The sequence below is a fragment of the Sciurus vulgaris genome, assembly GCF_902686455.1.
Source record: "Sciurus vulgaris genome assembly, chromosome: 3".
Taxonomy (NCBI): Eukaryota; Metazoa; Chordata; class Mammalia; order Rodentia; family Sciuridae; genus Sciurus; species Sciurus vulgaris.
In genome coordinates, this window is record NC_136463.1 from 119,577,216 (window position 1) to 119,592,210 (window position 14,995).

At 34.3% G+C, this 14,995-nt stretch overlaps 1 protein-coding gene across 2 annotated transcripts in view; it reads right to left on the minus strand.

Annotated features, from left to right (window-relative positions):
- Window positions 1-14,995, minus strand: part of SCN3A (sodium voltage-gated channel alpha subunit 3) — a 113,219-nt gene that overhangs the window by 21,852 nt on the left and 76,372 nt on the right. For both annotated transcript variants that reach the window (XM_079134399.1, XM_079134400.1), the window contains 3 exons: window positions 6,699-6,819; window positions 5,421-5,575; window positions 4,541-4,714 (listed from right to left, as the gene is read on the minus strand). In XM_079134399.1, the coding sequence (XP_078990525.1) occupies window positions 4,541-4,714; window positions 5,421-5,575; window positions 6,699-6,819 (450 nt within the window). The remainder of the gene's footprint in view (window positions 1-4,540; window positions 4,715-5,420; window positions 5,576-6,698; window positions 6,820-14,995) is intronic.

A 14,995-nucleotide genomic window follows, 5' to 3' on the forward strand; every position in this document is an offset into this window, starting at 1 on the left:
TCATCACCACTTACCAGCAACCATGTTTAAAGTTATAAAGTGGGAACTCTGTAACTAGATGAACACAATAAATCAAGAGGATCTGTTTCTCTTGTCAAATATGGAGCAAAGAGCACAGTGCTAGACAGAGGTAACTCTATCACCTCCTAACTTGATTAAATTTCTAAATATACAAGATAGAGATTTAAAAAAAAAAACCTGTAGCAAAATAGTGATTGTAATAAGACATATCATAGTATTGTTAAAGGGATTGATAAATAATTTATAATTAAAGGAGATATTGATAAAGAGGTTTGTAAAGTGAAGGTTAGAAGCACAGTCATTAGAGATAGCCTGCTTGAGTACAAATCCAGCTTAGACACTAGATATATTAACTTGGGCAAGCAACTTAGCTTATTTTTGCCTTAGCTCTCCCATTTGCAAAACGAGAATAATTATCATTTCCAACACATAGAACTCTGAAGATTAGATGAGTTAACATATGTGAAATGTTTTTTGGTAGCCCCTGTACACAGCATTAAATCAGGGTTAGCACTTTTCATTATTATTAGGTAAGGCTCTTCATGAGTGCATTCCCACGATAAGGGCTTTAAAAGGTCAGGAAACCTAGTACTACAACAATATAGCTTCATTATTGAGGATGCTGGGATGTCAAGAATTAAGGCAGGAACCATTAGATTCCAGAGGTTGCTGGCAGTTGGAAATATACATTAGGATCAGAAAGCGTCCCCGTTCTTCTGCTGGTCACATCAACAGAACAACCGACAGGAATCTAAGTAGCCCTGGAACAGGCAGGAAGAGTTCCCCAGCAACCTGCAGCAAAACGTCTCATTTCTGCCTCACTGCCCTGCTGTGCTGTGTATAAACTGGAACCCCTGTGTGCAATAAATAGTTCAGGCCGGTTGAGTATGGAGTTTGTTTTGAATACATCAGCATCTTAGGACAGTTTAAAACCAAATTTAAATTTGTTATGATAGATGCTCAGCTTAATTTTCTGAAAGATGACACTTAAGTAAAACTCCATAAGGACAAGAAATTTGATTGTTTCCAACAAATTTCAAATAAATATTAATTAAATCATGTATTTAGTTCATTGTGTGGCTAATAGCTGCACCTATAGAATATGGTTTGCAGAATTCTAGAATAGTTCAGTATATTTGAGGTTTTATGAAAATAATATATTTTTGACTTCTGGATAATAAAAAAAGAATTATACAGACACAGTAAAAGTAGTCCATCTAGTACGATATTATGGCAGAGGCATGGGTTAGGTTGTCCTTCTGGACTCCAAACACTATTACCACACTTGTTGTTCACTTCTTCGTCTCTGTTCTTTCCTCTGTCTTTCCAATCACCATTCTATTCCCTTCACTTCTGTGAAACTCCACAACAGCAATGATCTTCATTTTGCCAAATCCAAGTGTCGATTTTCTGTTCTGACATTGTTTGACCTTCCTGCAGCCTTTGAAAAAAAGTTCTCTCTTCCTTTGATAAAATCCTACTATTTTCTTTCTCTGAGTTTCTGTGACACCAGGCATCTAACTAGGACTTCTCAGTCTAATTTACTCACTCTTCTTTGCCCTACTTGTAAGTGTTAATGTGGCCCCACAGGTTGGTTCTGGATGTCCTTGTTAATCTGCAGGCTTTGTCTAGGAGGGCTAATACAGATTTCTAGTGTCAAGTGCTATCTATATCCTGATGAACCCTAAATTCATAGTCAGGTCCTGGTTTCTCTCTTGAGCTCTAGACTTGTGCATAATTGAACACCTCCTTTTGAATGTCTTACCATCTCGAATTTAATGCATCTCTTTCCCACCCCCTATCCACCTACCCCGCCAAACCTGCTTTCTGATATTCCACCCCAGGTGACGTTTCTACCTTTTACCCATTTGTTCAAAGTGAAAGAAAATCTATTCTTTGAGTCCCCTCCTTCTCTTCACTCCACCCATCAAGTTCATTAGTAAATCTCTTCACTTTATTTAAGACAAAATAGTCTCTTTCCTGGATTATTAAAACAATTGGTGTCTCTGCTTCTACTACTCGTTGCTTTCCTTTCTCCAAATGTGATCATTTTAAAAGAGTAGATTAAATCTCTGCTTATCTGGCTCTGAGAGTTTCCCATATAATTTTAATTAATATGTAATAAATTACATAATCTGTACAATATATAATACATTACAATAAGACTTGAACTTCTTGCTACGGCCTCCATGCACCTTTTATAATTCAGTTTCTTTGTCTTTCACTCATGTTTCGTCACATACACGAGCACCATTTTTCCTTCTGTCTCTTGAATGTAATCAGCTCCTCCCCACTCCAAAGCCAATGTATTTTATGACCTCCTCTCCCTAAATCGTCTCCAGAGACACCTTCAGGATATGATCTGACTCTGTTCTCCTGTTCCCCACCCTACAATCACTTCCTATCCCATCACCCTATTTTATTTCTAGCAGTAATCTAATTGTTAGGTTTTATTTATTTACGTATTTGCTGTTAACTTCCTCCACTTCCAACCCTATAGAGCATAAGTAAGTTCTATTTGAGCTTGCCCTGTTGTCTTCATATCTCCAGTCTGGAAAAGGATAGGTTGCTTATTATTAAGCACTCAGACATGTTGACTGACTACATGAATAAATTTTAGGAGGTAAGAAAGATTTCACTACAATCTAGTTTTACTTTTAAGTAGGGGATTAAAAGGGCTACAGTTTTTACATAGATACCTGTCTCAAGCAGGTATTTCTTTTTGAAAAATACATTTAAAGGAATTTTTTTTGTTGTTGTTGGTTCATTCTAGTTTTTTGTAGTTGTTGGCTTTAGTTCCAGGAATGTACCCTATGGATTATGAAGCCATCTTAAGATATTTTATTTGCACTTTCAAAACCTTTATGTGTACTTTTTTCTGAGAGGTTCTATCACATTTTGAAATCTTTGGACATGATCTACATACATGACAAAATCTTGAACTAGTGGGGATTATTGAATGTACCTGGTATTCCCTTATTGCAGGGAGAAAATGATTATATATGCTAAATCCAAAGCCGGTATCACTCACACACACACACAGGCAAGCACATGCACCTAACATTTACCTAATATGTTTATGTTACGTCGGTTAGACTGGAAATCTATGGGAGAAAAATGAAAACTGAATTGAGAATTAGGAAACATGGACACCAGTGTCAGCTCTATTAGTTGTGTTATTTCAGGAAAATTATTTAAACTGAGGCTTTGTTTCCTGATATCTAGAATAAAGTCTAGACACTCTTTAAGACCTATCCTAGCTATAAAATATGAGAATACTGAACCTCCCTTTAAGGACAGCTTTTCTGGATAATATTTAGATTCACCACGATTATTCATGAAAGGCCAGGCCTGGAAATTGTAGGTCATTTATGCTTTATTAAAAGTGACTTGGCAGCTCATTTCTTTTTTTTTTTTTTTTTTTTTTTGGTGGTGCTGGGGATTGAACCCATGGCCTATGTATGTAAGGCAAGCACTCTACCCAGCTGAGCTATATCCCCAATCCAGCAGCTGATTTCTTATGAATTCGAAGGGTTAAATATATTTTGGTTATAGAGTTATGAGTATAATATGTATGAGAGGAAAGAGTAGAATCGGATAGACCCAGACTTGTCAAAACTGATAAAAAGAATGAATGCACACATATGGCAGGCATTGATTTATATTGGCAAGTGTTAGAGCTAAAAATAAGTGTTCTATGATGGCTAGGAAACAGCTAGAGACAGTGTATGAAGCACCTTGCTTTGCTGGGAGACTGTGAAGCCTTATGCAATGGAATATCCCAGACCACGAAGAAGCAGATAACTGTCATTTTCCACCTGTGCCTCTCTATCGTTTGGAATAAAAAAAAAAGGTTTCAAATCAGATAGATTCCATAATTGCCATGTTCCTATGACGACTCACCCAGCATAATCAGATTTAGAGCAGATACACACCTAACCCTTTGCATGGTAAATATCTGATTAGCTACTGGCATATCTAACTACTGATTTAAAAATGGAAACACATTTTGTTGTCTCTGTGGGTATGTGGCTGAAAGGACACAGTAAATGGGTTAATTTAACATTATCTAGTCACATGTACTCTAATAAGGGCTTAGAGCACAATTCCCACAATTGATGGCCCCAAATCTGTCTTGACTTTGCCTCCTGGAGATTTTTTTTAATTGAGCTGTTAATAAGCTAAGTGCTTAGATGTCAATTATCAGATTTGTTTAGCTGTTCTTTACCTTGAGGTCTTTAACTTTCAGAAAAAAAGGAAAAAGAGCTAGCTGTCATAATATATAATAACCTTCTCTAAGTTTTTCCTTACTACTGTCTATATTTTGGGGACTTCCTCTACTTTTATGTGTGAGATATTCCTCGTTTTTTAATTTATCATAGTTTTAAAAACCTGTACAATTATGTCAGCATTAGTGAAAATGATTTCTCAGTGCCAAGGTTTTAATCTTAGATATAGATGTAATGTCAAACTTGGCTCCTTTAAACATAATCTCATAATAATCATTCAGGATACTTACATCAACGATCAAGAAATCCAGCCAGCACCAGGCATTAGTGAAATATGTTTGAAATCCATAAGCTACCCATTTGAGAAGCATTTCCAGAATGAATATATAAGTAAAGACCTTGTCAGCATATTCTAGCATGGTTTTGATAGTTTTTCGCTGTTCAATATATATATCTTCAAAAGCCTGTGAAGCAAGGATACTTCATTTATCTTAAATACTTGCAAAATTGCTTAGTATAATTTAGTATGAAGCAACAATTTGTGAAATATTGGCTAATATCCACAATTATTGAACATCAGATAAACTCTTAAGGCTAAAACTAACTTGGGAAAAAGGTGGGAAAATGTCTACCTCTTTAATGATTTCCTGTGGGCTTTTATTCTTGCTTCTCACACTAAAGGATCTACCTCAATTATAGCTACAAAAACATGCTTTAATGAATAACATGAACTCAGAAAATAACCGAGGTTCTATTATTAGGAGACAGAATTGACTTATTCCAACTTTAATTTTTATGATTCCCTAAATGATCTAGTGTATATTGGAAGAATAAGTTGATTCGTTAAGGAAAGCCAAATATACTTAGTTCCTAAATGTTAAAATTATTAGTAGGGATAACTGGATGGTGTTTGCCACAAAATATCTCTAAATGGTTTATCAGTGAGGAAAACATCTGTCAGATAAACACCAGAGCAGAAATTCCATCTGGCTGATTCATGGTTCTGATTTGTTTGGAATGGAATTTTGCATAATTAAACTCTTGGTGCTCAGGTCTGCAAGGCATAACTCTTCCTCCACTTTTGACTCTTGAACACAGTCTATGCTTCTGGTATTTTAGAGAATTCAAATTCACTAGAACCTGATTCTTGTCAATATGCTTTTTACTTACCAAAGCACCACTACTGAGAAGTATCATGAAGACAATGAAAGTTTCAAACCAGTTGTGCTCAACAATGCTGTAGCATGTTTTCCGAAGATTCCACCAGATTTTTCCTTTGCCTTCTTCTGTACTTACTTGACAAAAGGGAAACTTTTTAATACATCCTAAAAGGAAACATTAAATACTCTAAGTAGAAAAAAATATATATATTTTAATCTTAAATAGGAACAAATAAACTTTCTTGATCACTCTCTACCTTAGTCTCAGTTCATTTTTTTATAGGGTAACTAGTTGCTCCATTTCCTAGTAATGGTCAACATCCCTTCTTATATATGAATCACTTACAGACTTTATATTTTCAGTTAGGTACTTAGAAGTCAAGAAACAACTTTACCATATTGCTTGACTAAAATTGTTTTCATTCTTCAACACTCAACGAGATCTCTTTGTCTTAAGGCCATTGAGGGAAATAGGTTCTGGGCACATTTCTCAGGTTGGACAAAACTACATATTCAAGATGTTTATTTATATTTTCATGTGATCCTGGAATTTCACTCCCTTTTTTTCATGCATGGAAAATCCCACTGTCTTCCCAGGCATCCTCCAATGTCAGTTTTCTCAAGCTAATATATTTCAGCCTCAGTGCTTCTCTTCGTCACATCTAAGACTCATCTTGTCAGTCAGCATCTCTATTCCTTTGTCTTCTTCCTGGATTTCATATTTTTTTCTAACTTCTACCCACCGTTCTGCTTTAACTCTGAACTTCTACTCATCAGATTAATCCAATCGCAATGAATCAATAAGTATTGATTTGTATGCAAGACACTATGCTGGTTGCTGTGAGAACAAATATAGCTCACCCTGCCCAGGCTCTAAAACACAGCTACATCCCCAAACAGCTCTGGTCAGAGCACAAATTAGCCGCATTTGAAACTGTAAGGGATGAGATGTGATTATTGAGACATCTGTAAGTTAACCATTGCCAATGAGTTCTGAAGGGACTGCAATATCAGTGACGTGACATTGCAGAATGCCATTTATCTCACAGGGCCAGTTTTCTGAAGGATGGGAAGGACAACAATGACAAAATCTCATTTCACATCCTCTTATTTGTTCAGGCATAGTCTCTGCTATAGTATACTTTAGAAATATAGACAGATTAACTGTTTTGGGAAGAGGAGAAGAAAACAGATGAACATGACTTCAATATTTCTTTAAAATATTTCCTTCAAAAAAGGTATGTTCAGTCTCTATAAGGAAGGAGGGGAGACCTTAGAGTTTGTTTACCTTCAGTGAAACAAGCTTCTGGTTTAAGGTCTTCCTCGGGTTCAATTTCAGCTTGTTCACCTTCACGGGGTGGAGCAACATCAACTGTGCTTCCTTCAGATGAGCTGGTTGCATTTAATTTCTGGAAACATAACCCCATTTCAAAGATATGAATTTTCTCCTTTTTTATTCATCTAATTAGTTAATGTTCTGTCAGAGTGTCAGAAACTACTAATGATTGCATTTGATTCTACTAATGCTACTGATAGTTATTTACAAATAGTTTAACATAATTGAAGTCCTACTATTCAAAACAATGTGACTACTGACCTAATTCAGACAGAAGAAAGAAAATACAGAGAGCGAGAGAGAGAGAGAGAGAGAGAGAGAGAGAAGAAAGAAAAAGAAAGGAAGGAAAGAAGGAAGGAAGGAAGGAAGAGAAAAGCAGACATAGCATTTAATGTGGATGGTTTGGTAAGGAGAGGTTATACTGATTAACTTGTTTTGTGATCTCACTTTGTATTTAAATACCATATTATATTACTTGTTAACATTAATACTCTAGCCAAACCAAGAAGAGTTTGATAAAAGTTTGGTATACTGACATCTGCTAATGATTCTATTAATTAAAATGTGTCAAATCAAATCACAACTTCCACCTCTTCAGATGGAAAATTTCAGTAGTGTCCATGTTTCTGTAATTTTAGAAAGGAAGGGCAGTACATTAACATTAGTCACAGTCATTACATTTCAACTTTGAGCTATATTTTTCTCTGGCTTACATAATTTTATCCCTACTTTACTAGCAAAGAATGATGGATCTCTCTCTCTCTCTTTCTCTCTCTTTTTTTTTTTTTGAACTGCATAAATGAATTCAACACTTGCCAAAGAATTCTAAATGAAATGGAAATTTCTTCATAAATGGCATTGTCTAGGATCTGTATAGACTTTCATTAGAAGGCCATTCTGAATTCAACATTTGATCAGGATGTGAATTTTTCCTTTAAATCATTGTGACATGCCAAATGGCTAGAAGAGTCACTTTAATGTGACAAGAATAAATACCTAATGTTTTCTGAGATCGCTTGGGAAGACATTATGAATGTGCAATGTTTTATGAAAACCGGCACAAAGACATGACACACAGCCCAACTGAGGTAATGAGAAGCTTTTAGGATGAAAGAATAACTCATGGATACGTTAATGGTTTCAGCATTAACTTCAGCAGCTAAGTGTTAAGTCACTCTGTCCTAGTCTTCTGAAAGAGTTGGTGCGTTTTTTATTTAAATTATTATTTATTTTAATTAGTCATACATGACAGCACAATGCATTTTGATTCATTGTACACAAATGGACTATTTTTAAAAGACCCAAATGACTCCCTAAACACAAATCATATAGGAGAAAATCTGCCTCAAAATTCCGGATTTATTTAACTCATAATGCCAGTGTGGTTTATTATTTCATGATGTAAACCGAAGTTGAAGAGTTTACTTTCTGTGGTGTGATTTTGAAGGTGACACTAACCACATCCAAGTAAATATATATTGGAAATGACTCTTAAATCAAAATATAACTCCATAAGGCAGTCCTTCCTAGTCTGGAGTATGCTAAAAAGAGAAGCTAGGTCATCATTTTTGACTAATAGTTCTTAGGATTGTTATAACATGAGATTTTTTTAACCATTAAATTCCTCTGCTTTTTGGAAACATGGGAAAGTCAAGACCTACTTTGTTCTCCTGGGATTTTTCCGCTTTGTACAGCCAGGTCATCTTTATTCTTCTAGGAAAGGCCTAGGAAAGCTACTACTGGGTATAGTTGTAGTGGCCACTGGGTGATCAAGAAAACACCGGATGATTGCTTGGTTTCAGTAACTAACATCCTTCCCAATTTCACTGATGATTTATAAGTTGGGCATGTTGGTTTTTGAGGAGCAATAGCAATAATAGCCACCGAATAAATAACACCAGTAAGAAATCAAGTTATCTTGAAGTTATTTATAAAAAGGTTCATGATTCATCTTCTTCCTCTGGACTAATCCAAACTCAAAAATGTCTTCTGAACTTGGTCATGGTCCACAACCTTCTTGAAATCTTTCTTCCTTGTACGATTTGTCTGTGCTAAATTTTGTAGTACACGTAGCCCATTGTAGTTTTGGCCTTTGACCAAATATTTATACCAAGTACACACAAATATTATGTATCAAGAGATCTAGTATATAACCAATATAACAGACACCAAAAAGTTTCATGAGGAGTTAATAAATGAATGCCTGAATGCATTTTTATATTACTTTTATGAAGAGAATTAAAATGTTTACATAATTTCATCTGTCCTTTTTGATAAAGTATAATGCAGTCATGACTATAATAGAACTCTATGTAATTGTACTAGAAAATGAATTTTATTATTGAATAGAAATTATTTAATTAATATTTTAATGTTAAAAACATATTTCCAAAATGTTTCTCTAAAGCCTTGACATTCAATAAAGAAGGAATAAAGTAATAAGTATTATATGTATATACACACACACACAAATTCTTTCCAACTTGAAAACTTTAGAAAATATACTCACCCTTCATTTTCCATTTTTGTAACATAAAATTGGTACCTATAACTGGCAATCTAATGGTGAGATGTTTAATTTTTCATATTCTAATTGTCTGTCATATAGTCTACAGGTACCTGATATTTAAATAGAAATAATTATCTAAAACAGTGCTTCATAGCACAAGTAACAAGAGCCACTGACTTGAATGTGATCAAATCAGCTGTTTATCAAGTTAGGAACCTCTGAATGTATTTTGTTATTGGTAGTCTTCAGATTTTAAACCTTTGTGAATGTGGCTAACATGTTTGGATGTAAATAATCTTGATATCCTAAATAGCTTTGGAGGTTATGTATTCAGACATCTTAAAGTAGAGAGGAACAGTTTTCAGTTAATTCACTTCTATTTGCCTGGCATTATGAGGCACAGCGTGTCTTTTGAAAACAGACAAGAGAAAGGCCTTGCCCCCATTCTGCTCTTCTCCAAGAAGCAGAACACATTTATACAGTGAATCATTTTGCTGTCAGGAAGTTTTTTTTTTTTTTTTTTTTCTGATTATAAGTATAGCTTCAAACTTAGGCTCTGGAAGGCTCTCCAAGGAAAGTTCGGTGGCTGGGGGAGGGGGATGGAAGGGGGCTGAGCCAAAGTCTGGAAGACAGTAGGCAAGAGATCATTTTCCTAGCAAGGGCTCATGTGAGGCTTCCTTTCCCATGAAGGCTGACATAGAATCAGCTCTTTTGAGATGGAGAATTAGACTCAGTGATGTTTTCATTTCAGTTAGAAATGCTATTACATTGTTTTTTCAACTCCAAGGCTACATTTTTATTAAAGGAAGTATGTATATTTTATTCTATGAAGTTAAAAAATACTAAACAATTTTAAAATGTCCAAAGTTGTAAGTTTACTTACATTAATAAATTAAAGCTTGAAATGAGTTATTAAATTACATCAAGTAACCAATATACTGCTTGCTATACTTTAATCCTGCATACATAAAAGTTTACTGTTGTATTTTTAAATTACTAATTGAAAATTATTGAAGCATTTTCTATTCTTAACATTGACATAGTAGCAATCAGTACTAATTCCACACATTTTTCTAATCTAAACATTAACATTTTAGCATTCATACTATAGTGGAGGGTATTTTGTTATAATCTTATCATAGCCACACCAAAAATGACTCCCAAATTCATATAAAGGCATGTAACTGATTTAAAAGCAAATAACTGATAATTAAGTACAAAGAATAACTTACTTTCTTTATATTGCCATAGCTGTGATACTATAATGATACAAAAAAGCAAAGAAACCTGAAATGAAATTTACCACATTAAGGAACTCAATGACTAAACTGAATAACTAAAATTAGTAGTTGTTCTGAAGTAGTTAAAATAGAATTGTGAATATAGGCATAACAACAAAAAGCTTCCATATAAAACCACATAGTACAAGCCCAAACTTGTTTTCTTGTACTATTTTCTCCCTAAGCCCTCTAATATTTTATGGCATTTAAAGGTTAGATTCCTCCATCCCTTGTAGAAACTACTGAGTCTACAGAGGGATGATAACTTAGGCTCTACAAATGCACGCTGGAAAGCAGGTTTTGAGATGCAACATTCTCCAGGCCTAATTCAGCCACAGAAAACATGCCTGGCTGTAGCAGAAGCCCGGCGCAATGCTGTGGAAGCTGCTCACTGATCCAAGAACCATGTACTCAAAGACATGGTACCTGAATATGAAGTGTTCAAGAAGTTTGCATCAAGTACCACTCAGAGGAATGGGTTATCTCAACATTAAAACATGACAGAATTCACAACTAAAAAGGCCATGAGACCATTTTCTCACCCTCTCAGATCACATGACCTTATATAGAAATTCCCCCTTGTGATGAATATTATGCTTGGATTTTTATCAAATTAAATAATGAAATTCATCTTTCAGAGAGAGAAGAGAATGTTAGCAACTGGCCTACTTCCACTGAAATGCGCTCACATTTCATTTATTTTCAGTCAGCTCTCAAATGTTTGACTCTCACAAACTGCTGCATGATTCAAGAGACAAAAGATTCAGCCATTACAGATTGCCTTTAAAAATCTAGCCGTTTCTCTCAAAATATTCTAGATTTTGTCTAACTAGTAGAAGAGGAAAGTCTTTTGATCACACATACTATGAGGGCCTTAGTCTGATCTTTGGATATGCATACCCATATCTTGACTTATCATATTTCACTTGAAAAACAGGCAGCCATTCTATTGAAGCCAGCCAATTGGTTGCTTATATAAGGCAGAAACAATGGCAAAAACCAATGTCTCTTTTTTTCTGACCACTTATCAAATGGTTAAAAATATAAACTGCCACCATTTGGTTTTGCCTTGACATATGTTCACAGCACAACATCCTTAGTGCTTCTTTTGTTTAAAAATAGCTTGATAGGAACATGATATGTGAAACTGAAAATAATTACATTGTGGTTGAAGACTAGGGTAAAAGAACATCAGTGGAAATGGGTTGTAAATAGCTATTCACACACCCATCCCTGCCTCTCAGAAAGGGTGTTTGGGCGACACTGGCAGCATAGCAGAGGAATGGAGAGCCCTCCCTTTGTTCTTCAAAGTCAAAATAGCACCGAGCCTTCTCCAGAGGGGCATGTGCTCAGGACTTCAGTCAAGCATCTCAAAGTTCCAATCAAAGCTTCAAAAAGGATGGCATCCTGCAATGAATATGGTGTAATTTGCCAGTACCATTTAATTCTATTCTGCTTGCAAAGAAAAATAAATAAATAATTAAATAAATAAATAAATCAGATTTTCTTTAGTGAATAGTAATGCTATTGTGCTCTTAACACTAAGTCACAGTGTTAGACCAAATTTGCATAAATGATTAGGGACTTTTTAAAAATATTTTATTAATGATCTTTTTTCTTAATTTGTTATATTCTACAGCTAATTCTCAATTTCCCCATGGAAGAGGAAAATATGTGCAAATTAAACCTAGAAACAACCCCAAATTCTAATTAGATATTCTTTGTACCAAAAGTCCTGGGAAAGTCCAATACTTTTGAAATTTTTACTTCTGCTTCATAATTTGCCTCCCAGAGCCTGCACTTTGGCTAAGGTTCTAGTAAGCAAATGCTCTCAATAGGAGAAAGTTGATTCTAAAAAGTTAACTAAAGGCTTAATTAAGCTACGGTAATCTTGGGAGATGCCCTTTACTCCTAATAAAACCATAATTATAATCGAAAGTAGTAAATTCTCCAAGTTTCTTTTTTGCCTACTCAGTTTTGGGTAGAACATTGAAGAAGAAATTAACGTACATGGGAAAAATTCCAAATTGAAAGTGAGTACATTAAACCAATTACTTAATGATCAGGAAATAATGAACTTTTCCCCTCCACATCATGATGTTTTCCTTCTTTTAATTACTTTATAAAGATCACTCTGGTTTTGCAGATACCCAAATTAACAACTTTCTTAACCTACTGAAAATCCAAGATATGTGGTGTCCAAATGCATAAACAGACTATGGCCCTTATTCTCCAAAAACTCAATGATCTCCCTAATCTTTTTACAGAGTTTTTCCCAAAAACATGAAAGCAAGTATTTCCATCTGGAATATACAAATTAAAGATTATATTTATGATCTGAATATAATGATATGAAAATGGCAGTACTATCAGGAAAAAGACCTGTGAGACTCATTTTAGTAATAAAATTTATTTATAAGGGCTGAATCATCAACAACAAAAAGGTTGTGGTCTTAGTTTGATGAAATAAAAGCAGAGAAATAAAAAAATAATGCATGCTCTCTTAAGTCTTTGAATATATTGAATTTTTACCATTCCTATCATGTTTTTAAATAGATATTATAGATCCTATAGAGCATGCAATTATTGCTTTTAAAAGTCTAAAAGAGTAAACTGGGAAATTCATTAGCAGAACTAAATGTGATGTTGGGACTGCCCATCTCGCCTGACCATGCTGTGATATCACACGTTTTAGCAGAGAGCAGCTGGGCGAGTCTAGCGCTTCCTTGCCACGGCAGGGGAAGGAACAGAGCCGAGAAGCATGCAGGCCAGTCAAAATCATTTAGAAAGTGATTGTACATGTGCAACTTGCTTGGGTAACCTGGGTAAAAGTGGTGGCACGAGCCTCTGGCTGGTTAAAAAACACCAGAGCTGCGTTCCTGATGGCTCCAGCTTGATTTTACCCCTGTGAGAAGTAAGAATGGTAAGCAGCGAAGGTCACAGGATGACATTGCCAGACTGAATTTGGAGTTCAACTTCAAATATGACTGTTAGAAGCATTTATTCTATATCCTTCACCTAGGAAGACAAATCAATGACCTTTTAAGAACTACATTTTAAAGTATATAGTTACATAAAAATCCTAAGAAATCATGATTATATGAACTTTAAGACTATAAAAACAAACTTCTACAATAGAGTTTGTTACAAGATTTGTATAACTACAAGTTTTCCAAGAAAAAAAAAAAATCACTATTTTTAAATCCATTCCTTCGGGTGTCTTACATTTTTTTCATGCAATGCTTTGTATTTATTTCCATACCTGCCTGTTTATGTTAGTGATATACATATATACAAATATAATATAAATGCTTTTGTAATACATTTTATGTAATTTATAAAATAAGAGAAGTTCATATTTTCATCCCTAAAAACTCCTAGGGATCATTTATCCCATGCTATACATGCCAGGCAGACTATTTGAAAATGAGGGAAAGAATAGAGTAGATGGAATTTTCATGTACCATATAAGTTAATGGGTTAATTTATTGCCTCTTCTTAAATCAGAAAGTGTGTGTAATTTTTTGTAACATTTATTTATTTTTTCATTTTTTATTTGTTCTTTTTATTTACATATAGTGGAGTGTATTTTGACATATTATAAATACATGGAGTATAACTTATTCTAATTAGGATCAGATTCTTGTGGTTGTACTCTTTAATTAATTTTTTTTTAAGTGAGAAATATATAACCTGTACTTTGGTTGGGTTTAGCCTAAGTGATTGCTCACTTTATCTGCAAAGAAAAGGAATATTCTGTGCTCTCCAAAGCAGAGCTCAATATTTTTTGTGAGTATGATCAAAAATCTAAGAAGCATGAACCAAAAATCTACTGTTTATGTGTGTATTTGTGTGAGATATTTTTAAAAAGCCTAAGCCACCAAAAATCTACTGTTTATGTGTGTATTTGTGTGTGTGAGATATTTTTAAAAAGCCTAACAACATAAGTGAGTGCACAATTGAAATGTGACCAGTGTTTAATGTCATCAGATTTTGGAATTTGAGATCAAAATTGTTTTTAGCTGGAATTTATCTAAGTCTACTTTATAATGTTAGAAGTTGCTGATCTTTAGCTTTTATTTTTCAACACTAGTTTTTGTCTTGTATATGGGCACACATGAAAATTGCCCTATTACTTGTTTGGGGTATTTTTGGTACTAATTTGAGCATATCACCCATATATAATTTATTGTTGAATTTAGTATTACTGTGCAAGATCATTTGAAAATTTATCCTTACTTTGTAAGAACATAATTTTACATGTACTTTGATGATTTTTCTACTAATATATCTGTATACTTTAAACAGTTTGATTTTGTTCCGTAATTGGCTTCCATGTATTCAAAATTAGCTTGAACAAGGATAGAAAAGTGTTAAAATTCACCCAGTAAGAACTTTTGTTGAGGTAATAAATGTTTCACAGGACTTGATAACTAGGAAAAGACTGCATCTCAAAATTC